This window comes from Monopterus albus, unplaced genomic scaffold (assembly GCF_001952655.1).
Source record: "Monopterus albus unplaced genomic scaffold, M_albus_1.0 scaffold69.1, whole genome shotgun sequence".
Taxonomy (NCBI): domain Eukaryota; kingdom Metazoa; phylum Chordata; class Actinopteri; order Synbranchiformes; family Synbranchidae; genus Monopterus; species Monopterus albus.
Genome location: NW_018127949.1, coordinates 1,605,176 through 1,632,543, shown reverse-complemented (window position 1 = coordinate 1,632,543; position 27,368 = coordinate 1,605,176). Strand labels below are relative to the sequence as shown.

The 27,368-nt window shown below is 38.1% G+C and overlaps 1 protein-coding gene across 1 annotated transcript in view; it reads left to right on the top strand.

Moving 5' to 3' along the window:
• Nucleotides 1-27,368, top strand: part of LOC109962925 (zinc finger protein 385B-like) — a 55,305-nt gene that overhangs the window by 6,264 nt on the left and 21,673 nt on the right. The window contains 1 exon segment of the mRNA XM_020605080.1: nt 15,655-15,936. Within this exon segment, the coding sequence (XP_020460736.1) occupies nt 15,657-15,936 (280 nt within the window). The 5' untranslated portion in view covers nt 15,655-15,656.

Below are 27,368 nucleotides of genomic sequence, written 5' to 3'. Positions count from 1 at the left end.
TAGGATTCTTTTGTGAACTGATTTTTTTAATTATTATTTTTTTACTTTGTCCTTTTAGCATTTGCGCCTTTTCATTAATTTGGTGTCAGAATAGAACCTACCTGATCTGATACTATGTAATTTACATAATTATTGAGAAGGACAAGTAAAACAAACTAATTTAGAAGCAAAGATTATAAATATGCACAACTAGAATTGCCTTTTCATTTAAGCGAGACATGAGCTCAAGCTGCAACTGATTATTTTCATTATCAATTAATTTCTCCAATTAGCTGAGTAATTGTTTAGCTTATGAAATGTGGGGAAAAAAGCTGAGATAACTGCCCAGAGTGCTACCTTCATAACCCCAAACATGATCACTTTACAATGATGCAGTGTGTAACAGAGAGAAGCAGCATCCTTACTGAGAAGATGGGAATGTTTGACATCATTGTTTTGTTTTTTTCACTTTTTATGTGAAAACTAACTGACCCAAATATTCGATTATCAAAACAGCTGCAGATTTTTTTTTCCAGTTAACTTAATAAGCATTAATAGCCTTGAAATATCTGTTTTAGGATGAACTGAATTGGAGTCAAACTGATTCAGGTGCTTCTCTTTGTCTTGCCACTTTAAGAAACCGGTTGGATAATTCTCTCCTCAGAGAGTGCAGCTAATTAATAGTCAATCTAATTTCAGATTCATTGTCAGGTTTCCAATATGACTCGACACAGATAAGAATATGGAGGACAGATGATTGGGTGACTGAGAGCAAAAAAAGAGCAACCATCCTATCCACAGTCATCAGTCAGTGTTCAGATGTTTTGCTCCACAACTAAAACACCACTGGATGATTTCACCATCTGATTAGATATATCAGTACTTCTCACTGAAGTGAAAAGTAATTTAATCTAAAGTCTGTTTGAATAATTTAAAATGCAGGTAGTCAAGAATCACCATAATAACACATATAACTTTTGTACTGTAGTATAACCTACCCATAGTACTTCTGTTTCTCATAGGTTTTGGCCACCAACTGGTTTTATAGGGTGATATAAAGTTTGTCATGCTGCATTTAGCTTTTGAAATGCAATATGTTCTGGATGTTGAAAGCACCCAATGATTTTTCGAACCATGACTCCTACAAAACGAGTTAACCAATAACACATCCTGCTTTTAATGTCTGAGTGTCTGGCACAATGGGCTTTATGGTCACGTACCAATCAAAGCGTGTGTGTGGTGCAGTAGGCGTGTGAATGTTGTCTTTATGTACCCAGTCAACCATGAGCTAAATATATTCTTTGGCACCTTTTTTCACCTGGCTGGTGGTAACTTGTTTTCTTATTCTAGTGGATTAATTAATTAGTTGTCAGCTACTTTGATAATCAATAAATTGTTTATCAAGCACCACTGCCAAACATTGCTTAATTCCAGCTTCTCCAATCTGAGTATTTACCGCTTTTCTCTGTTTTAAATTATTTAAAATTGACTTGATTGAAAATAAAGACCAAATTGACCAAATCATTACTTAATTAGTTGTTAATGAGTAGATTTAATTTATAATGAAAATAGTTTCAGCCCGCCGCAACCTTGTTCGGGACTAAGCGGTATAGAAACTGAGATGAGATAGTTTCAGCCCTAATGATGTAATGCTGGTGAATATATATATTCATATGTTTTGGCATCTCTGGGATGTATATACATATTTGGCACTTGTGTGATTGTTTTTCAGTGTGTTCTGAAAAATTGTACATGGAATATTTCCTATTTGTTCTTTGTTCATTCTCATGATTAAAGAACTGCTACACAAGGGTCTCACCATCATCTCCTCATGATGTATATTTATCAACTGATGAGCTAGACAAATGATATGGAAAGCACCCTGAGCACATTTCTTAGTCAGCCTCATTAGTCATCTCTGCCTCCATGCTTCCCTCCTCCCACCTCCTGCTATCACTCCACACATAAAGCATATGTTTCCCCTGAAAATGGAAGGATTTTCAGCTTGGCATGCCATCATTTAGCAGGAACATATTTAGCATTTTGCAGAAGTTCTAGAAGCAGAGAATAAAACTTGAAGCCAAAACAAGAGAGACAAGAGAGGCAAGAGAGATAAGGTGCTTGTCTCTGTGATTGAGCTGTCATGAGTCCCTGCACCAGCCTTTATCATCAATGTCATGCTGTTAGTGACCTCAGGAGTGCGAAGCCTCAAGTCAAAACAGACAGGCAGCAGCTTATCCCCGCTCTTCACTGGGCTCCTGTCCCAATGCAAACGTAATCACACCTGTGTGTCGGTGCCAGGAATATTGAATAGTTTTGTACTGAAATTCCTCAAATAGCTGCTAGGGTTGTTTTCAATGCTGAGTTTGTATCCAAGTTTATTTTCAGAATTGAAATTATGAAGTGTGAAAATGGACCCAACAATCCACTACCTTGCCAGTTCAGAATAGACGTCTGGCAAACTGATGTTTTGGGGTAGTAGAAGAAAGCCTATTGTAGGCAATAGGGTTGTGCAGCCAGACAGTAGGTGGAGCCTGTTGGTCAGAAACAGAAACTTCTGACTAATGATTTTTTCTTTATAAATCTCACTTGATGCTCTTTAACACTGTCCCAGAAGATACAATACTTCCTCCCTATTAAAAGTCAGTGGAAAGGAAAATCTCCGTAACACAGATCATATAAAAGTAGATGGAAAATGTACACATGAACTAGAGCTGCAGCTAACAATGACTGCTTAATCTCATGATTGTTTTCTACACTCACCTTGTCCATGCATGACTTTACAATGGAGAGTCACTTAGACACTTTGTAAATGACCTGTTTCTGACTGCATCCCTGAGCAACTAAGCCAAATATAACGTAGAACAATAACCCATAGTGAAGTCTAGAGTCCATTACTACTGTATCCTCCAAAAGAGTTTCTTAGCAGACTACATCATCTGTAGCACAGCATCTGCTGTTAATTGGATATAATTGGATCTCTTACAGAGAGGACCTATAACTTGCAGTAAAACCTACAGAGCAAAAAAGGTATGCACAAACCTTTTTTTTTTTGGTCTGGAGAAGCATAATAGCCTGATTTTCACCAACCACTTACTGCATTCACACATTTTTTGGCATCACTCAGCCATGCTAATTCTTGCAATAAGCTCCCTTATGTTAAATATTTCTAAAATAATTACAGAGAATTTAGTTCAAGTCTTGTTTTGAGTGTGTGTGTGACGAAAAAGGAGGATTAGAGCTGAGTCCAGCCCGATCTTCAACAGCCTACATCTCCCTGTCAGAAAAGGAGAACACAGTTGTCCCCACTAATCCATCCCATTATCATAATCAACACTCTCTCATCACATTAACATGTCCCACAACCAGGAAGAGATGTAAAATTAGCTGTATTTAGTCCTGTAAGAGCCAATCTGAAAAATGTTTAGTTTACGTAGTTATTAAGAAAACATAGCCAACATAGCTTTATGTTTTGGAATAATAAGTTTGTTTTATACAATGTGCTCTAGACATGTTATGTTATGGCATATTGTTGTTTGTTAACCATGTGACCGGATGTGTTTTTTTTTTTTTGATTGGTTCGGACGGTCAGGCTCTGAGCACACAGTTTTTCTGACCGAGTTATAAGCAAGTAATTTGTCAAGTCCTTGGTAACTTTGGACAAGGAACCAGGAAACGTTTTATTTGTATGTTTATTTTTATTTAGTAAACCCTTTGTAAAAACCAAAAACTGGACTGTGGAACTTGTTTATGTTGTGTCATACTTGCTGCATAAGGCCTGCACCGTAAAGCGGCACTAAAGGCTAAGGAGTACCGCTACAAGTCCATTTGAAGTATATGGTGACATATGGTATGTTAGATGGTTTGTGGGCTGAGCCCTGACATGTCATAGAAGTGAAATGTCAAGTTTGGCCATTGAAACAAAATGACTTTAGCTTACAGTATCACTGGTGTTTAGTTTTATTTATTCTGTTTAATTTCATATGATAAATCAGTCTTGCAGCATTTGTTCTGGTTGTTACCTTAAAGGGTGCTCTGACTGTGTTCAGTGCAGTTAAAGTAAAAATCTGTGAGGATCTTTTTATTTGCTTTTTCAGTTGACTAAAATATAAAATTTGGACATCGCATAGACTCAGTTGAATGATTAGGTAGCGTACAGTAACATGCATGCTTGAAGTTTGTCTCATGTCATCACTGTCTCTCTCTCTCCCTGTGTTTGTCTTTGTAAAGCCTGTCCTGACTCTTATTGCAACACAATAAAGAGATTACTTTATAAGAGTGAAGTTAAAATTTTTTAGAAGGAAAAAACGGAGCTTTATATTACATAATGACCAAATGTGGTGAAAATGACAAGAGATATAATTTTGTCTTAAAAGAAGAGTTTGACAATTTTGGCAATTAGGCTTATTTGATTTTTTTTTTTTTTTTTTTTCAAAACCAAGATTTAAGTCAGATTTAGAGGTAAATTCATGCTCACAACTATAGAGTAAATACAGTATGAACACTTGTAGATGGAGCCAGCTGGCAGGTTTTGTTTCATTCAGAATAAAACAATTCACCGCATTTCCTCTCTTCATGTGAAGCTAAGCTAAGCTAACCAGCTGCTGCTTGTGGCTTCTTTTTTTATCAGACAGACAAGAGACCAGTATTAAGATTCGCATCCAATATACGGCACCATATTTTTGCATCTTATGTTTTTTACAAATTCTAATTTAAAGAACCAAGGCACTTCATTTTTCCTATTGCTGTCCCCCCCCCACTGTTGGCGTTTCAGTGCACTACTGTCATTCATGCTCAGGTCACATTTGCTTTTGTCCACACTGTGGCCTCAGGGCTCTCCCAGATGGCTGGTGACAGATGCCCACAATTGCTTTTGCCCTTGGTTGGCATGCAGAACCTCCCTCCAGATAAAAACACTGTCCTTCCCAAGTTCCTCTTAACACAGTTTTGCAGTTTGTCCTAACCTGATTTTAGCTCACAGTTTACTTTCCCTCATTTCCTGTGTCTCTTGTGTGCCTGTCCACATTCTGCCTTTACTCTGCTTATATATTGCAGAAAACAGCTAACCTTCTGCACCATTTGTTGCCCTTGGATTGATCCCATCACTTTAGCTCCTTTTTTATTAAGGAGCTAGGTGCTTACCAAGGGTTTTAACCACAATGAGGTGTCCACTCTTTCACTACGGTAGGTTAAAAACATGGTAAGAGAGAGTCGTCCCTTTTTATTAACCGGGTCAGGCACATGTGGTGAATTATCTGTTTACTAGTTGCAGTGTAATAATACATGTGGTGAAAAAAAGATAGCAAATCTACACTTCAGTAAAGGGTCATTTCAGTGGTTGTGATTGTTTTCCATAAAATATGACATTATCAGAATATAATGTTGTCTTGATTTTATTGTGATTATTGTAAATAATTAAAGATGTGTGTGGGGTGTTTATTCTTATGGTGTCATGTTGTTTTGTCCTTTACTGCTGCTGGAACACTGGAATTTCCCTACTGTCGGATCAATAAAGTTCTACCTACCTACCTACCTACCTAAAATTACAAAGAATTAATGTGTAACAGCGCTCATTGTTCTTTTAAAGAACATGCTTTAAATGGGGCATTATACCTTTTAATGAAATGGCTACCTAATGGGTTTAAATATTCAGCATGGTGGATGGATTGTTTGACCAGCTTGTGTTGGTAAATCCCGTACAGTAGGTCTACTTATCCAGAGAGTTGGCATGCAGGGTTGGCTGGTCCTGTGAAGTGTCCTGACACATCAGAGTAGTGACAGCTGATTGGCTGCCCCACCTCTTATCTGGATGTCATTTTACTGTGACAAACAACTTGTATTTACAAACACTTTGCTGAGATGAGCACGTTTGACACAGTTTTGTTCTTGAGACATCTTATACTGTAGCGCTTGTGTGTGCGCATGACAAACAACTTGTATTTACAAACACTTAGCTGAGATGAGCACGTTTGACACAGTTCTTGAGACATCTTATACTGTGGCGCTTGTGTGTGCGCATGTCTCTGTATATTGTATATCCTGATACCAGCGGTCTAATTAAGGAACTGGCATGTCAGACTCCTGATCTGCCTCTTTGTTTAACATTGGGTCTAATCTCCTGTTACGGAGAGTGGTGTGTGTGTGTGTGTGTGTGTGTGTGTGTGTTATCTGGTGATAGTGGTGAGGTGTCCACAGATGGATGCCAAACCAGTACAGACATTTGTTGGGAACTTGGCCAAGCTGTCCCAGAGGAGTGCATGCGTCCATGTTTGTGTGAGTATATGGTTAAGCATTTCCACAGCATCTTGTGTTGCCATCATTTTCAAAGATAATTAAATATGTTGCTAAATAATGTGGTGCATTAAAACATTCACATGTATTCTCAGTATTATTACTGAATATAGAAATATTGTTACAAAGGATTTTTGTTAGGCATCTCATTGTTGCTATAGTCATTGCTTTCATACACTTGTAAATCACAAAGTTAAATTATATTGTCAAAGCTACATCCTATAATCACTTCATTTTTATCTGCTGCTGCATGCCATCTGATAAATATATGCATCTATATGCAATAGCTTGAGAGAAATGAAGAGAATTTCTTTCTACAAGTAAAAGTAGACGTTTTAAGAATTAAAGCAAAAATTGATATAATGTTTGGCTGCTGAAGGTCAGAAGAGGAACACAGTTAACTGCATACATTTAATTTTGTAATTTAAAAAACTGAAATTGGAAGCATAATTAAAAATCTGAATAAAAAACATTCTTTTAGAATTTTAGCCCCTTTTATTACAAACACATTGCTTACAAGCTGACTATAGACTTGTTCTAGTTTTATCATTTCAGGACATGTTCATCTTACAGACTAGTCTATAAATACTGTATGTCACTGCCTTATGTCACATACAACCATACAGTATGCACACACACACACACACACACACACACACACAGCATCATTGCCCCAAGTTCCCAAATGAGTCCAAGGGAAATGTGGAGACTAAAAATATGCACATTCTCCACAGCTCCCACTCACTTACCTAACAGAGTGAATCACTGCATTATATGAGTGGAACATTTGCAAATGACCTTGTCACCGACATCTGACACAGAAAGGACCACTCATGCTGTGGGATTGTGTACGCCAACATAGCTGTGTCTAGATCATATACATTCAGTATTTACAGTGTGTATATTGTCTCTTGTCTATTTGTCTTTGTTTTTGTGTGCTGTTCTAAGGGTCATTGTATGTGTTTGTGAATAAAGTACACCATCCCACCAGTGAGGCACTTTGGCCTTTTGGTTTATACTGGACTCCGTCTTCACTCAACCTTGACAAATTATATATTGCTTCAAAACTCTAAAACTCCTAATTCTATCTGTGTGGAGAATTTTAGGGTCCTGGCAATAGCTGTTTTTAATTTTGCAGAAGGTTAGAGCACATAACCAAAAATTCACACTTTTTGTTTGTTTGTGAAGGAAGATATTTTATGACAATAAACAAAATGCACCTAATTTTCAGCCCTGTAAATCTGTTGTCATTAGTTTTGCATGCTATTGATTGATTGATTGATTGATTGAAACCAGGGTTAAAACTGCAATCAACAGGGTTGGAGAACAGTAAGCCTTTTATTTTGGACACATTATCTTTAGGCTGGTGCACAACATTGGGGGTGTCTGGAATAAGTTAATGTCTGGAATGTACCTGTGTGTCTCTGCACATCTCATTTTTGTGCATTTATACTTCAGTGAACCTTCCAGGTGAGTTGTTTTTCTCTTTGGGTTACTTTTACTTAATTAATTTATTAACCAACTTAACCTTTAAGCGTACATGCTTCTCATTTTCACATCAGGCATCGTCTAGTATACAGTAAGTACACTGTAACCCCTTCTGTTTATGTTTATTACAGCAATGCAAGATGTTTTAAATTGTCATTTGTTCTGCTGATTTTCTGTCAGTCAAGTAATCTAATGATTAATGGGCTTATAATTGCTTTAACGTTAACATATACTACTTGACCCCAAACAATGCTGTACTGAGCCACCATATATTGAGCTCCCTGCTTCTGTTTGGGTTTACCACTCAGGTAATTTATGATTCTTGCCGGGGTTTTTTTGTTTGTTTGTTTGTTTTTTTATTCCTGCCCTCCTGTTTTGTATTTTTGCCTCCACTGATTGATTGCCTGTTAGTGATCTCTGTGGTGAATGAAAACAAAGTAAGGCCTACATGGTCTGCTGTTGCAACGCTGTCTCTCTCTAGGAAAATGTGCTGCTGGTTAAAGTGTACCCTATTAGCATTTAATCGAAACTATGATAATTCTTTAATCTTACCCAAGCACTCTCATTGCTTAAATTTAACCACATGTGGCATGTGTCAAGTTCTCCACACCAACCACTTCCCTACATTTTCTCCCCCAGGGAACACAAACCAGGAGAGGAATTGTATTTCGCTACAAAACATATTTAGAAAAACAAAGTATTGTTGTTATTATTATCAGTTATTTGAACATAATTTCTACAAGACAGTGTTGGTTGTTGAGCCCACACCACCTAATTCACCATCAGACCATGAAATACATTGTCCCCCTTATCTAGCTTTTGTCCTCTGAACAACAGCAGCAATCAGACTTTAACATATTATTTTTAAACTGGTAATTGTTTTTTCTTGCATCCTTAGATGACAGGTACACTCTATGATGGGTCATGACAGTTTTCTTTTTTTACAGCTGGAACTGGGACAGTCACTGTTGTCAGGAGTAAGAAGAAAATGGCGCGAGGAAACACGAATACTCCTATAGTGTATAACAGCTATGGGACTATTATCCTATAATGTAGTTCATCCAAGTTTCAGGGCAGAGATCAGTACAAGCTCACTGCAGACCTTTACGGTCTGTTCTGGGTTCAGGAAAATATGGCTTTTTGTCCATTTCTTTGCCTTTTTGGCACAAATTACAGTATAATTTTAGCTACAATTTGTGTGGAAAAGGTTCAAATTCATCTTCACATGAGATGTGTGGGGTTGCCTAGTAACACAGCTGTAACTGTAGTCCACCTGTAGTTCAGATGAGCATTCATTTTGACTGTGAAACGAAAACAACCAAGGGTTTTGATGTTATGTTTAGTCTTTATAAATAGTCTTCATCTGTTTTTTTTCCTTCTCAGACCAACTCATCACTTAGTAAATATAACCTACCCTAAACAGGATTATTAGTCATATTCCTCCACTGCCCCAAGTCAAGTTAAACACGCAGTCTGCTGTCATCTGTTGTAGCTGTAATAGAACAGTGATGACAGGTGTTGCAGTGAGAAAACTCATGCTGGCCGGAGCGTCTGGAGCAAAGACATTTTTAAAAGAGCATATGCTTGTATCCAAACATCCCATTAACAGCTGCCTTGCGTGTAATTGCTGTGGGTCTTGGACCACCTATTAAGACAGCTGGATTAGACCTGCTTATTCCAGGACGTTTAATAGAGCTGCACAAGTTCACTGGTTCAGTTGGCTTAATGGAGGGGTGTTGGACTTATTCTTAATTTTTAAAGGCCAGTCCAAACAGAGGACAGCTGTCTGAAAAATATTATTAGGCCTCCTTGTACTTTGTTTGTGGTAATTATGGACTCAACAGACTTTGATTGTAAAAACAAAGGACAGAGTGTAAAGTAAAGAAAAACATTACAGTGCATAACCGTGTAGCCTTTATAGTGTAGATATACTGTTGCAGGGAATTAAGTGCAGCTATATATAGAGAAGTGTCTTGCTGTACTGTGTCCCCTTGGGAAAATAGACAGTGATTTTATATTATAAATGTGTTTAAAAAATTTAATGAAAGGTTTTCACAAAACTGAACATAAGTCAAGATGAAAAGCTCTTTCAGCTGCAAAGTGCCTGTTAATCATGTCACAAATTCATGTGTGTTCCTCTAGCAAACCTGATATTTCAGAACTCTTTGTGTATTTTCCAGTTAACTCTTTTAGACTTCACAGGGCTTAAGCTTTTTATTGCAGCAGTCCCTCATTTGTCAAAGCTTGGTGATAAACAAATTTACCCCTGGCATGAAACAACACCACATCAGTGCAGGCAGCACATCATACAGATGGGCAGAGCAGCTTGGGGGGGAAACAGCCTGAACAGGTTGCCAGATTTAAAGCTGCTTGTCAGCTCAGTACCCACCTGGCTGGACTGGATATGACTGCTGCTGCAGGTGCTACTAGCAGTTAGTCACTCACATAGCCCTCTTGGCTTCAGCAGACACTGATTGGGAATTAGTAAAGCTGATGTAACAAATTAGAAATGACTATATTTTTAGACTAGCACTATCGCTGAAATGTCAGGGTAACATCCTAAGTAGTGGATTTAACGTCCCTTTCAGGCTATAATTCATGACGACCCCGCCCACATCAGGGTTCAGCAATTAGATTCAACCATTTGCTAGTATAGTTTTACAGACTTGGTGGACATGCAGGTTAGTATGATGTCAGTTTTTTGTGAGAGCTCCTTAGGTAATTAAACTGATTCATGAACCTGTTTGTTTTAATATTGTAGATTTTCCATCAGTAAGTATGAGCTTAACTAAGTTTTAGAAACGTATCTTGACAGAGAATTAATTTACAGAGAATGATTTTTATACACAATAGTAAAGTTGTGGGGTGGACAACAATATGTAAAGTCAAGGAGAGCTATATACTTGGGTGACAGTTCTTTTTCACAAGCAACCCCTGTCATATTGTTTTACTCTCTGTCTCATGCTTTCTGCATCTGGTCAAGCAAAAACACACCTCCTACATGTACCTTGTGTAATGCTGATTTGTTTTGGTTTTTATTTCAAATCTAGGTAGTAGTTCATTCTGATAGATAGCCGATTTCTTACCTGACAGAATGTGCTACCCTACTTATAACCAATGAGATGAGTATGTTAGCAAAATTGCATTAGAATTTAACAATGAAATTGGCTCTTCTTTTTTGTTTGCTTTGTTTTGTTCACATGGCAAATTTTCTTAATAAATTGTCAGGTTTGCCCGGCTGCAGCTTCCTCTCTTCCTTTTCCTCACTCTAGGTTTGCTTCCCTGATTACACTATCTAACACACCTGCCCCACTTCCCTTGATTATCACCAGCTGCACCTTATCAGTTTCCTCCCTACTTATACCCTGCTCACCGATCACTCCCCTACCAGTTCAATCTCTCTGTCTCCAGGCCCCTATGTTTGTTATTTGGTTTTCGCATGCTACTTACGCCAGTCATAGTTATCTCTTTTTTGTTATCAAGTATTACCTTCTTTGTTATGTCCCGCTGCTTCCTTCCCCTCTCTACAGACCGCTTCTCTGGACCCTGGATCTACTCAGCTCTCCCAGCCACCACCATACAGGTCGATGCACAGTCTCCTTTAACTGTTTGTTCCATGCTTCTGTCTCCACAGTCATCATCACCTCAACCCCGACCTATCCAGGCGTGACCCCAGCGTCCGCAGCCTGGTCTGTCATCATCCGCCACTCCATAGACTGCTTTTTTTTTTTTCTCCTACCGCTGATCGAAACCACTAACTACCTCTCCCCTTCTCATTGCACTGTTTCACTTGTAAATAAATATCACTGCTTGCACCGAAGCCAGCTATCTGGGTCCGTCCTTTTTTCGCTCGCTCATCTCTGTGTTCGAGCAATCATAACAGAGTACATAGTTAGCCATTACAACATGTGCTTTGTATTCTTAGCTTTGATAAAGTCCTTCCTCATTCTGGATCAACAGCCAGACAAGCTGATGAGTGCTGGTATTTAAAGAGCTGCTGGGGCCAGATAACTTTACTAATAACTAGGAGTGTAGATACTGTCTTTACAGAAAAAGGTACTGATATTTCCATTTTTAACAGGGGGAACGCATCTCAATACGACACCACTATGAGAAAAAAACTTAAACATAACGATTAGAATGTATCCACAGCTCAGTAAGGAACTACTGTACTATCCTGGGAAACAAAAGGAAATTTTTCCTAAATGGACTGTAATTTTGGAAGATACTGACTTGAATTAACTTAGTGGGACAGCTGAATCAGTATTTGAGCCTCAGACAAAGTTTAGAGTGCATTTTTACACAGAATGAGCGGTGTGTGTTTTGCCCCTCATTTTTTACTGCATAGTCACATTCCATGTGGAAACCTTCAGAGTCGGTGTGGAAAATATGAAAAACCACAGCAATTAAGACTTACTCTCACATACATATGGGCAAGTCAGTATTGTTTTAATACCAACATGAAAAATCCTGAATTCATCCTGTCCACATTTACAGTTTCATTATTGATATGAAACATTCACAGAAGCTCAAACTCCCATTCTAGTTCATTTGTTAAAATAATGTATCATACTGCATACAACTGGTAGGTGTAGTGTAGTTTTATTTTGTAAAAAAATAAAGTGTGCTGCCTAATGATTACAGATCATGATGAAATCACATGCAAAATTGCAATAACTCTATACCTTGTCCTGTTCAGTATATAAGAACCAAAAAATCCTGCATAGTGTTAATCAGTTGTTCTCTTGACTCATACAGAGTACAAATAATTGACAATGTGTATTTTTTCTCAGTCAGAGCTTCTGGCTTTCTGGAGTGCACACATTTTGTAATAAATGTTTATTTTAAACCAAAGTACCACTTGTGTAACAGTACAGTTTCTCTTCAGGATATCAACCATCATCATAGATTGACTGACTGTAAATAGGCTGTTTTGAAGGATGCTACAGCATGTTAAACTGAATACTCAGCTTTACACCCTGTAGAGGTCAACTGCAACACTATGAAAGTAAATGTTGATATATTGCAATGAAATTATAGCAGCAATAAGTTTTGTGAAGGGTTTTCACTCTAATTTACTGCAGGTGCCACAGCTTGCACTGTGGAGCACTTTAGCCATTTTCTCCATAGCAGAGCACTGGGCTGTTTTCAGCTGCCCACTCGAGTGCCAGCAGAAAGCAAGCAGCAGCAGCTGCTAGCTGGCCGACAGCTTGTTAAAAGTTGTTCTAGTGTGATGGAGGGTTTACACTGAGAAGAGTAGTGCCTGTACTTTAAACCTGCAGCCTGAAGAGCAAGTGTGAAAAATCCTATCACCAAATAAATGTTACATAAAGGCACAGTTTTTTATTATTCTGATATATTCCTTGTAAATGTATTGATGGGATTACAGGATATGTCCTAGAGCTTGTCTACCTGCTTTTCTAAATACTTGAACAGTTATCTTAATGCAAGGCTCTCTTATTAGTTCAGTTTAAAAAATCACTTTTTTTTTTATAGCTTACAATGCATATTAATCAACACTGATATCTTACAAAACAGAACTGTTAATGTGGTGGAGTTATTTCAACGATTAATTGGCAAAAATCTCCAGACAAAACTCACAAAAGATATTACAGCAGTATACAGTCAGTTTCCAAAGATGTGTAATCTAATTTCCAGTGATGTTACCATCCATTTCATCCCTGAATAGCAGAGTCTTAAGTGAGGTAGACGGCCCACAAGTCCTTCTGACTGACCCTGTGTGTTGCACTGTTCTGTGATGGCAGACCACTTACTGACAAAAGTCTTTGGAAGCAACTACTGAAGTCTGAGCTCTTATCGAGCAGCCATCTGACAGAACTGAGACACATATTGCACCTCAGAAATCCAGAGAGCTGAAACATTATTCTTTCTCAGGCCTAGGGTTTGTCTGGACAGGAAAACAATCAATGCATCGTGATACTGTAAAAAATGACGTTTGTTTCTGCATTCATTGATGATACACAGGTGTAAGTAAACAGGTAAAAAAAAGAAAATATGTCGGACATTCTCAGGTTTCCACTTGTTGCTTGATTGTATATGTAAAGATAAACTTGTTTTCTCTGTTTCATATCATTGTACAGTAACTTGGCTATGTGAAATATTTTGATGACTGTTAGATGGACAAAAAAGGGATTTGAAGCCCTGAAATTGATTTCTGGGTAGACATTGTTTATCTTGTATTACTAAATTGGTTTCCCAGTTACAATGTGATGGAAAATGTAATAAAATTTAGGGGAATATTGTGGTTTTGGGTCAGTGTTACTGAAGACGGTGTAGCTCATGCTTCAAGTCACTGTGGACTTTCTTTATATTAAACCAGACTCTGATCTTTTCTTAACTTTAAACAGTGATTTTGGTGCCTAAACATTACCATTTAATGATCATGCTGTCTTGATCAAATGTTATGTTGTCAGATTGGTTATTTTGGTGAAAAACAAACAAAGCAGGCTGTCAATGACCCTTTTACTGATGATGTTCATTATCAACATTTTGTGATTAGCTGGATACATTAATATTTTATTATTGCCTTTGTAGAAAATGTAATGTTGTTAGCCCTAAGTTTTCTTACAACAATTTTGGCTCTTGTTCAGAATTTCCACATAAAATGTCATTTTTATGAAACGGCGTTCTTTTTTCTTATAATCGAGTAAAACTGATCTTGTTTTACACAGTTTCTTTTGTAAAACTTGCATATAAATGCAGATTTATTGCAAGAAAAAAAATACCGTTTGTGAACTGTATGCATTGGGCTTCTCTGGGTCAAAGTCAAGGTGGCTCTTATGCCCTTATATGTCCCTGGCTTTTAGAATGTGCAATGGGTATTTTCAGTAGTTTCTGACATTTTGTACATTTAGGCACATGTTTGTTGTGGTCAAGGTTACCAGGTGTGAACACCTGGTTGTGTCAGAGTCATTTTTCTTTCACCATCTTCAGCAGCATTATCCACCACTACACTTTCAGTCAAATAATTGTGGTGATGGACTGTAGCTTTGAAGTCCATGTTTCTGGTCAGAGTGAACATATTTCTGTTCCACTTTCATCTTTCCTCCTTTCTTTTTTTTTTTTAACAAATGATGGTTTCTGTTTGGCGAAGAGGGGCTGGGGAGCATTCAGCCATGTGGAAAATGAAACATCCAACACCACAAGGACTTAATTGATGCCATTATCATATGAACAGCAGGAAAAACAAAGAATTCACTTAGACTTTGGGTGACATTTTCACACTGACAGCAGAGTTCGCGCTTAGCCACAGTTTGATTTATGCTGTCAGTGTGCCATATCGCTCTGCCATTACATGTATTAACGACTGGCTGCTCTCACAAAGAAATGTGTTGCTTTGTGTACTGCAGGAATCAGCTTTTATTATCTGATAAGCAGAGAAAGGCTGGAACAAGATACTTATCTACAGACTGCGCACATCTGTCTTGTAGCACTGTGATGTGTGCCACATAGCACATTCTTTCCAGCTAATGAATGTCTGATTTGAGCCCTGTAATGCGATGTCAAAGATTTGAAATTTGTACATGCCGGGAGTGAGCACTCTGGTCAAAAGATGTAAATAAATCCAAGCAGCGAGGATCCTTTATGAACTCTCTGTTTGCTAGAGTGAAAAATCAAGCTCCATAATGGCGGTGCACATAAAATTGCAGTTTGAATCACACTAATGAATGACAGCAATGCTGCTGTGCTCTCGGTGGAGTCATGCTGCTCTGATGCCCTCCTGTGGAGGCCTCAACAACATACCACACATTTTAAATGAAATGTCTTGCATGTCTTACACTGCTTTTTTTAAACACATAGTCCCATAGCCATAGTAACACAAGTCACAATGATTCGTAATTCCAAATCACCTTTGTGGCCTTTTTATTTCTCCAGATATGAATCATCTCAAGAGCCCTGAGTGGCTGGACAGCAGCCCTCCACCCAAACGTCAGGAGGAACAGGAGGAGGAGGAAGAAGAAGAGGAGGAAGATGAAGAGGAGAGGAGGGTGGGGGCAGGATACCGGGCTAAACGAGAGCGCCGTCAAATGAATGGCAGTGCCACTATGTGCCAGGTGTGCAACATACAGCTAAACTCTAGTGCCCAGGCCCAGATCCACTACAGGGGGAAGACACATCAAAGGAGGCTGCGCCGACTTGCTAAGGCCATCAGCACAGGTAGGGACACGCCTGTGAATGTGCATGTGAAATTGTATGTTTTAACCCCATACCGTTGTTTCATAACACCATATTAATAAAGTACTTCCTGAATCCTCATAGACTCTTCTAAAGATATGGAATCAAAGATAATCTGGTCCAGTTCAGGAGAATATAAATTTTATCAGTTTCTCTTCAGCTAAGCAAAGATGGTGACAGGAAATGATGTCACTTTTTTGTGAAAGTTGAGCATGAATGTATTATTGAAACATATTATTCCTTTTGTACTATTGAAAATTAAATGAAATTATTATTGAAATTGTTTAAATAATATATTCATAATATATCTAAGCCAGAGTGACAACGTCACCTTCTGTTGCCATCTTATTTATATGAGAAGAATAGGCATAGCCTAGAAACTGAATGATAATTAAAATGATAATTTTCCTGGACAGGACCTGATTATTTTTCATTCTGCACTGGTAGAAGAGACTAGGAGGATTTGGGAAATAGCTTCAGAATTTGGGTGACTGTTATGAAATTACGGTACAGGGTTAAAATGGTAAGTCTCAGTTTCACATGTTCGCAGAAGATTATCTCTGTGAGTCGAGTGTATGTAATACACAAGAGTCACAAGCTGGGGCTATGTTCACTTATGATTTCTACTTTATATACAGCATAGTACTGTTTATTTAATGTATAGTGTGTGTGTGTGTGTGTGTGTAATGTTACATATATTGTACATATGATATTATATATCACTATACACAGACACTTTTTATTATGTGTGTGGGAATTTTTCTTTCTTAATAGAAAACTTGACAGATAAAACTTAAAACTGGTCTGCAGTAGATATAAGTTTAGTCAAGCTTGTAATGGTTTTTGCTGAGATTGTCAGAAATGTTTCTTCAACTCTACAGTGTTCTGACAAAGGAAACCCAGCTCAGTGTCCCTTTATGACCTTTAGTCTCTGTCGTCGAAGAATCTGTAACTCCATGGTAATGTTTGAGGTATTGTTTATGTTGTTTAACTCTGTGCTGCAAAAGCAATTCATATTAAGATGAATGACAAATAAGAACATACAGTATGTGAGAATCAGCAGATAATCACAATTTTATATTATTAATTTTATATGCCAGCATTTAAGGCAGACCATGACAGAATACTGGGATGCAGTGAGGCCAGGTAGGACCTGCATAAATGGACCTTTCCCTCAGCAGATATTTTGACTTGTCATAACAGGGATACCACATGTATAAGTAATGAAGTCAATTATAACTCCGCTGCATCCATCCCGGTATACCAGTGAGACATCATGCACCGGATGCTTTGAACTGGAGCAGAGCCTTTATTTATTTTTTCATTTCATCTGTTTTTCATCCAATGACAAGTTAAAATGTCTGCTATGAAAAAGGTCTGTTGCTGGTGCATTAATATAAAATCGTGACAATGTACCACTTATTACAAGAAAGGAGCAACACCCTCACCAGTATTGATGGAAAGAGTCATAACTTTGTTTGCTTCACAACAAACTGCCTAAAATGACCACAGTGTAATGAACCCCTGTTTCTCTTGGAACAAAAAGAACATTATGAACTTCTTCAAATTGATATTTACTCCAGCACTGTTGTGTTGTCAGAGGTTCTGCTATTTTGTCATCAGCAGTGTTTTAATCATTTTTTCCTTCATCGAGGGTCTGTTCACAGGTGGCAGAAACAGATGCTTAGTTGTCTTGTTTATGACTCTTATGTCTCTTGGTGCAGGAGCTCAAAGTGTGACGTGTGCTTACTGTATGTGCTGTTAAAATTAGCCATCCATTAGATCCTTTCGGACTTCAGGTTTCATTACAAGAAAGTTAGCCCAGTACCCGCTGACAATGTGAGGTTTGACAGATGCCACAGTGCAGATACATAAAAAAGCAAAAATAGGAGGTTTGGAGCTGCCTCAAGCTGTCAGAGAAGGTTTTTTTTTCCAAATATAGATTTTCTATTAGAAATTGTACAGAGGTGTTTTAACCAAAAAAAAAAAGGTTAACGGTAGTCTCAGCCATCATTCCACAGATTTGGAAACTGTACTCTGATATGTATATGTCTTTGTTTAGTCAAATATTTTGACTTTATTGTGAAGTTGTAAATATTCACATCTGCAAACCATGAGGGGGTGTAATGGATTCAGTATATGTTTACTGTTCCAGAAGAGCCCCTCGCCATTTACAACTATTTTCTGCACACCTGTTTGACAAGGGGCCATTAATCACTTTCAGTCACCACCACCTGTGTCAGTCTGCCTGGCTGACCAGTTTGATCAATCAACGCTCAGAAAATAAAGCCTCCAAAGAGCAAGTGGCCAATAAGATGGAACTTTTTAATGTTGATTTATGAGACTCTCTGTCTGTAGGCTTACCACACATATTTAGCTGTTTCAATCTAACAAGGCAGGAATTAAATTAATACTGTATCCATTCATTGTTTATTTTCTTCCTTATTGTAAACTCATTGTGTTAGCATCAGAATGTTATCGACTTTTTCTAGGTCAGATAATAGCCTTTGCAAATCATCATTCATACTTTAAAGTGTGAGACTGATCCAAAACAAAAGTAGGGAACTGGTGTGTGTTTGTGTGCGCATGCATATGGTGCCTATTTTCAGGCTCTCCAGTATCTAGCTACTTGATGCGTTTTTAATTTTCGGATATAGCAAATTTAAAATGGACTGAGATCAGACATGTACAACAGCATCAGCACTGACAGAGTTTAACCAGGAGACCTGCTGCAGGTCACACTGCCGGAGTCATCTCTTCCACTAACTGATGGCTAAGATGAGACTCACTTGTGGGCAGCTTGTGTCAGGGCCTCAGGGTGAAGAGCCTCTTCTTTTCCCACACGGGACACATGGTGATTTCACACCTGCTGTGTTTGACGCCCTTTGTACAAGTTGTTGTGAAGCTGAAAACACCACAGTCAAATTGAGGAGTACAGCAAAACAATCGCTTGGATGAAAATTGTCTATGAAATCGTTTATTTGGTGCAAAAATTCAGTGGTTTTGTTAAGTTTGATGAACAGTCAACAATTCAAAAATATTAAGTTTATAATGACATGAGACAAAAAAGCTGCAAGTCTTCAGATATGTCAAGCTGGAATTAGAATTATGTCTTTTTTCTTGAAATATAATTAAATAAATGGCAAATAATTATCAAAATAGTTGATTAATAGTCAATTATGCAATTGATTAACCATCTCGGGTCTGGTTAGAATAACTGAATATCAGAATAACTGGTTTTCCTTTTGCTTCTTGAAAATATCTTTAAAAAAGTTTCACAATTTAAAGTTTACATTAATAAGTATACAATATAATGGATACCTGAAATAATTTCTAATATTTCTGCAGTACAGTATAACTAGTGAAAATGCACGTGTATAGATTTTGTTTATCTGGTGCCCTATAATCAATGAACCCGTAAAACCTACCATAACTAATTCAAAGCCACAATACAGTATGTAAGTAAATTCTAATATGAAATAAGGATTTGATTTTCACATAGTGCTCTAAGCATCCCTTAATCTGGTGACTAATATACAAGATCATGCTGTAAAAACAGCTGGATTCAACAGGCAGAAATGACTGCAAAACAGATCTTTTGTTAAACTTGGTAAACAAATAGGAGAGAAGATTCAAATGCCAGGTCTGATATAAACATGGTTTTCTCAGGAAGTCATTCTCCCCATTGCCTATTTCACAGTAGAGAGCAGAAAATGAGGATGAGCAGTCAATTAAGGTGACTGTTAGTACTATTCAGACAGTGCTGCGATGAAACTAGCCTTATAATGCCCATTGCCTTCCCACAGCTGAACTAGCATTCCCTTTATTTAGCCTCATGAAGTGATTGCTGAAATGAAAAGAGATTTTAATAGGGTAATTCTCACTGGGGCCCTTTTGAAAAGGGAATGGAGCAAAGCACTTTCCACTTCCTACACACCGCACTAAGCATCTGGATCACTGTGGAGTCATTTCAGTTTAGAGGGTTTGGGTTTCTAATTGTCAGTATGATGTGTTTTTGTGTCACATGTACAATCTCACATGAGGTGCCATTTCTGCTATGTGTATACTGCACACACTAGAGGAAAAGGAGGAGGATGTTGAAAGGTGCTGCTCACATAGTGGGCCCAGATGTGTATGGCATTTAGCTACAGTACATTTGCACAGCTCTCCTTTGCTGTCATAACATTTTTACCTCACTGCTGTTCGCTTTCTTTCTGCTCCCTCTCACACTCCAGATGCCAAATATCACGCAAGCATGTGACTGTTTCCCTAAATGTGCTGTCATGTCTGAATAAAACTCTGAGGAACATTACTATGAAAGAGACCTCTGTCGAAATGACAAAAAGCCATCACTTTAATAGGCAGCAGCAGCAGCCAGCAGTGTTACATTTTCTACAGTATGTCTGAAAAGAGATACTAAGTTACTAAATTCAGTTAGGATTGCACCCAGGTGATGCATGAGAAGAAAACTTGGCCAGCAAGCAGTGCATTTTGTGGTGTTTTTGGCTTGGACTCATCACAAAAGGCAATGTTTACAGGTGAGAAATCTGTCTGTTCAGATTGTCTGACCTTGTTGCAAAGCTGGTTTCCATGGGTTCAGTTTGTAGCAACAAGAACTAGGTACAATGGCCATTCTCAATTCAAGGAATGGAATTTTTTTCAATATTGTCTATTGATTTCACTATTGTTTAAAGGTTTGTTGTTCATTTTCATCAGTTAAAGCTACAGTATGGAACTGTTACCAAATATTCTTGTTATAGAAATCTGCTCCAAAACCTGTCATAATGTAAAGGTCCTGTCAACGCCTCCTGTGACCTAGACTCATTGAGCAGCACTAGCAGCAGTGCAGAGATGTTGGCTTCTAAAAGGTTTTGAATGGGACTGACTTCTCTAACCAATCAGATTTTCAATTATTTCTGCTTGATCAGTAAGTTTTGTTGCATTCTCATTTCTTATTTATTTATTTAAAGCAAGGCTATTCAAACACATATCATAAATCAAACCTGAAAAATAATGTTGTGTCAGAGAGGTGACCTACTGTACAATGACATCGCCTGCTTCGTTTATAACAATTCCTCTTACTGAAAGAAAACAAATGAATCCTTTCTTCTTTTTTGAATAAAGCTTCACCTCACTAATGGAAAAACTAAATTTCTCAGGCAGAGCTCCGCTGCAGATCGACTCGGCTTTTTGCTTTTCAGAAGCTTGAATTGCTCCTTCTCCTGTATACCAACACGGTAGATACATGGTACCGTAAAAATAGCCAGAAAAGCAGCATGTCTTCAGTCGCATATGCACACATAGACACACACACATGCATGCTGAAGCATACAGTTTGAACTGTGAAATAGGACATTTATCAGCTAGAGTTATGTGCTGCTTGGCCTCATTTCATACAGCAGGGGATGCTGTGCAAAAGCAGCCATTTTTAAGATATCACTTGATCTGTCATCAGCGGCCATTCTGCACAGTCTGAAGGCCTGCAGGAAGGATCAGCTGGAGATGGAAATAGAGAGACAGAGAAAAGGGTGGTGATATTGGCTTGTTCACCATTCCTCAATTTCTTTGACTCAGTGACTGGCAGATAATGTCCTAAAACACCCAGGGACTGAGAAAGCAGGCACCTGATTTACCATATACCCAGTGGATGTGTTGTCTAAACAGGTCACTAATTACCCAGGGAGCAGTACCCGGAAATAAGAATTAAATAGTTCTCCTTTGGTATTCTAGATGGCAGTGCATTGGGGTTGTCTATGAGAATGTGAGTAATTATCCTGCATATGAAGCAGAGTCACATGGGCTGAAAAGCCAGTGAATATATTTGAATACTTGAAAACAAACATGAGCAATGCTGGATTTATCTTGGTTGCTATAAATACAGACTATTTTAAATAGTTTAGATGTTTGGCAGGACAAAATAAAGATGTATCAGTATGTAGTTAAATTTCTTGTTTAGGAACAGTAGTTAAAAAAAACTTTGCAATGGGCTGTGATTAAATGCTGAAAATTGTTTTGTGTATGCACTGACTTCAAGGCAAAGAGTTTATGTAAATCATTTCCAACTCTATTTCTGTTTCACTATCCTTGCCTTAGTCTGTGATTTACTGTGCATAGGTAACATATTATGTCACTCATACAGGTAAACGCAGGCATACCTAGCCAGTGTTGGGTAGGTCCAGAGTTAGATAGGAGCATGCTGTGGGGAGCCTACATGTGACCATTGTGCTTGAGGCTCCCTGCACTTTCATTTGAATGCAGTAGCCTGAAATCAAGTGTAAAACTGTCAGGATTTGTCAGTGTTGTGCTTCCAAACCACACTTATTCAAGTGGACAAGGAGCCAGCAAGGAGCACACAGTGTAGACGCGAGCAGTGTGTGTGTGTGTCCGTGTGTGCGTTGTGTGCATATTTTGACAAAACCTCTGTGACATTCGAGGTCAGGGTTTCAGGGTAGAGAATGTGAGAATAATTGTGTTTATTTGAAGTGATTACTGTGACTGTGGAATGAATAACTGGTGGTGCAGTACAATCTTCTGTGTTACCCTTACAAATATCTTACTGCATCCTTCTGGAGTGAGTCGAGTTTTAGATGCACTAAAAAGCTTGTTAAAGTTATGGTATAAGATGACAGATGTCTTCAATTCTACTGTGGCACATGAATGAAAAAACTCAACCCTTAAACGACTCAGTACAAATACAAACTGAACTAGAAACTGAAGCTGCTACAGATCAAGCAGAAAGGCTGATGGGTGCAATATTGTCATCACTCACCAAATCATGTTCCGGTGGCTATGTCAAGACCCTTGATGTAGCTAATATATTCCAACTTGATGAGCCATTTGAGGTAATTTTATACAGAAGTGTAAAATGCTTTATTCATCTATAAAATAGTCTGAATCATGGTGGAGCATGACAAACAACCCAGATCCCAGAATCCAACTCTGTTCTGCAGCATGTCAATAAAGTAATCATCGAAAGATTAGTCAGGAAAATGAGCAAGCTATTAGGTGAACAATAATCTCTCCCACCTGCTCATTAAAATAAACACTCGGTTAGAGCCACAAGTGTTTGATTTTTTTTGTTTTTGTTTTGTTTTTATGCAACTAGTTCAAACTTAATCTACTTTCTGTCATTCATTTTTGGAAGATTAAGGTTTCCTAATAATATATCATAATATGCAAATTATTTATGATTTGCATAAGAAATGCATTATAAATTTGCACTGCTGCATCATACTCTCTTCACTTACTTCCACCTTATCTTACCCTGCAGGTTGCACACAGGTTTTTGTGTTAAAACAGTTGAGCTGAACAACGATTATATCAGTCATACTGAAGCGGTGGTGAAAAAAAAAAAATGACTTTGTGCTGCGACCTATTGGAATTGTAAACAGGAGTGTAAAAATAAATCATTCTAATCAAACAGGACCTAGCAAACGATCACAAACACTGGACTGCATTATGAATCACAACAATATAACATTTCAGGAGTGTCATTTGGATGTGGGCTGAAAGCTTTTGCACATTTTGCCCTTCTGTCTACGATGTTGATAACAGCCTAGCAAGGCTGCATTTTTAGCAGCAATGTAAGCGGATTAGAAACAGATTGATAAATGATGCCAGTTGTTGTTAAATAATACCAGGAAGGAAATTACACATGAGTGTCCTTAGGGGAACATGCAGGTGTGAACCCTGAATAGAAAATGATGCTGGGAATAAGAAGAAGAAGAAGAAGGGGGAGATGTGGGATGTTTCACATTGTGTAGCCAGTCCTCTTCCAGTTCTCGCTCTCATCGCCCTCTTTCTCACTCACTGTCTCGCTCTTTTGCTCTCTCTTACATACTCGTGCACACAGAAGAATACACACTTGCTCTCCAGACGCTCTCAGCCTCTTCTCCCTCCTCACTGCTTTTCAATCTGCCTCTCCATGAGATGGAGAGGCAGAGCATGAGGCTTTTAATTGAAGCGTATATATACAGTTCTTTAGCTACGGCACCTTGGATCAGAGCCAGGATGTGTCACTGACCGAGAAAGGATTGCTATTTCACCTCACTTAGAGAATCAAAGTGGAGGAAAAATCGACGGTAAAGGTCATCTGTGAGGTGGCACTTTGTTGGTCTTTGTTCAACTTTTCTGATGGGAGATAAGCTGGCAAGAGACGCCTAAGTCAAACAGAAGAGAGCGGAAAGCAGAGAATCCCAAAACACGTGGAGATGCTGATAGGTAAGACTGTGTGTTTAGTCTTACAGTGCGTGTCAGTGCCACTTATTTATGGGAATGCAACTTTACAACCAACTGAGGCTTTATCAGGTTTTATTTGCCTTAGGATGCATTTCTTTGTGGACTTGTCTGCCTAAATGCATGTGACTGCTCCCCTGTCAATGTGTGTTGTACAACAATGACTTCAGCATCACTGCTCAAGGGCAGGCTTGGTCTCCTGCCTACCATCTGCCCTCTATCTGTTCCTCCGCATTCAAAATGAGTCCCCAGCCTGTTTGTTTCTCTAATTGACCCTTTTGATGAAGCCAAGTGTGGAGTTCAGACCAATACAACACTGTCTTTCCCAGATGTATCAAGTCATTTTAAACCCACAAAAGAACAGCGCTGATATCATTGTGCAGATTGCTGGCAATTATGTCTTTGCCTCCCAAGGGAAATATGCCCAGATTAGCTCACATAATTGGAGCCTGTTAAAGATAAAGGCAGTGTGGGGATTTTTAGTCATTTGTGTTTGTGTTGTTTTTTGTAGGTAAGGGAGCAAAATGTTGATTGCATTTAGGGTGTTTAAATTTAGAGCCACTTAAGTTTTGCCAAGTTGAACTATGCCATTGAACATGTTGGTACTAGAGAAGATGCAGACAGTTTATCAGTTCTCAGGTTTATGGTTGACATTGAGCAAAATGGCTGCAAATAAAAGAGCAAACAAAGAGTATGTAGGGATAAAACAATTAATTTAGTCAATAGACAGAAAATCTGTCAACTTCTATTTTGATAATCCAATCATCTTTTTCATGTCAAAACTATGCTGGTATCAGCTTTTAAAATATTTCTGCTTTTCTGTTTTATATCACATTAAATCGATCATCTGTCTTGTATTGATTTGAAAAAAACAAGGAATGTAAACATGTCGCTATGGTCTCTGGAAATTTGTGATTGGAAGTGTCGCTCTTTAGATCATTTGAGAAAATAACCAGCAGATTAATCACTGACCACAATAAGTGTTATTGGCAGCTTGAGATATATTGTGTGTTTAATGTTGGATAAACACTGAGGCAAAACGTGTTATTATCTTTGTATGATAAGGACGAGAAATAAGGGTTGTGTGTCAGAGTTAGCCTAAAGCTCAGGTTTAAATTATGTGGTATACACTCGCATTGTGTGATAAACATCTTATGGACATGCACACAATGCGGTGTATGCCTGGACAGGAATACCAGGAAGTGTTTTCGTGGCAGCTCTGGGTGCTTTTTTCCTTAAATAGCAGATTACGGAGAAGCTCTGTTCTGAAGCTGCAGTGACAGACTATGTGAATATATATCTAAGTCTCTGTTTAGTGTGACAAAATGCTGAAATAAAGAACCTATTTTTAGCTGTGAGGCTTAAATCTTTATCTCTGTTTGTTTAAATGTAAAAGATATAAAATAACATGTAGCACAGCAGAAACTGAAGAAACCACAATGGTAAATTAATTGTGTCCAGTTGTGTAAAACCCCTAAGATGTGATTGTGACATTGTTGGTTCAAGTCTAGCTGGGGGCCTTTGTTAAAATATTTGTGTAGCTCTTTTCAAAAACACAAAATTGCTCTTCTGAAATGCTCTGATAGAAAACATACAACAGAGAGCTAATTTGTGAAAGTTATAGAATCAAATAAAACACAGGATGATTAAAGCATAAAAACAGACTTGATAAAATCAACAGTAGTGAGTCTTTAACTAAATTAATTCATTCTGACATTGCTAAATAACGTATTCCTGTGCTTAAGGGCAAAATGTTTAGTTGCCACCCCTTGCTCCCCCTTCTGTGTTTTCTGTTGCTCTCTACTGTCAACTAACAGATGATGGGCACATACAGAATATTCATTTAACCTCTTAAAAATGTGTGCCAACTCTGTGAGAATTGCATATAATAATGCATAAATTCATTCAAAAAGCAGATTAAGCAAAAGCCTATATTTGATGTGCTGTGCAAAGCCCCGCTGTGCATTGCCATACCCTGAACCTTTATCCATTTATTTATGTATCAGAAGGTAAAAACACCATAGGATTGCTTTAAGGTCCAACAATAGATGGCTGTCTGTTGAGCTTAAAGTGGCCTATTGCAGATTCAAAATTATTTTGCTGCAGTTGTGTTTTGGTTGTGCTTTGTTTATCCACTGGTCTTTATTACCTTTTATCAATCAAAAATATTCTGTTTAGACAATTTAAAACTGACTCATATTTAAAGTAGTTCACTATTTTCACTAACACACAAGTTAAATATTGATAAGACAATTTTAAACATACTCTTACTATAGAGCCATGGTAGTTAACAAAATTTGATGTATGATACACAGGAAAACGGAGTAGAGTTATCAGATGCAGTAGAAAAATCTAAGCTTTCTGTGCTACTGAAGTAGTTGCTAACTTTACTTTTACTCTGAATCATTTAACAGGACTCCCTGACATTAGAGCCATACGAACTATGTGTGATGTTTTATGACCTATCATATTAGCTATGAGACACTTGTGTTGTGTGGGGGTGGAGAGAGAGAGAGAGAGAAAGTAAGCCTTTGTTTCCTTGTTATGTCATGGAAAGTGTTTCACAAAGTTTGAAGTTCATGAGTCAATTTAGATGGGACCATTAATTTTCCTGTTGGGGCTCATATTCATTATTCAGCAGTGTTAATGACAAGTCAGATCAAAGGCTAATGTATGGTGCAATATGGTTTTAATTGCAGTACTGCTAGTGCAAATGATCTTTGATAGCAAATTTCATTAGTTTACTGTAATGCCTTGCGTTCATGAGAACATTTTAATTTATTTTTGCCACATCTTGAAGCACTGTCAGTTGCCAGGTTTGTATGTTCAGTGCAAATACAATATGACAGGCCAATTTCAATTTTGGTTTTACTTGTGAATACACGTGGATGTATGTATGCACAAATATTGCAGGTGCTACATAATTTTTTGTGTTATTTCAAATTTTAGGCCAGTGCAGTGAAGGCCATAAAACTGTGCCCTCCTTTTACCTCAACCTGGCTAACAGAGACTGACAGCCCTAATCAGTCACTGCAGAGTGTTGACAGTGTGAGTTTGATTAGCCTGACTGGTAATGACTGTGGGAGCTCACACACACTAGTTTCTGTCACTTTAGAGGACATGCACTGACTTATGGTTACCCCTACCCAAACTATGTACTGTCTGCTGGAACGCACCCT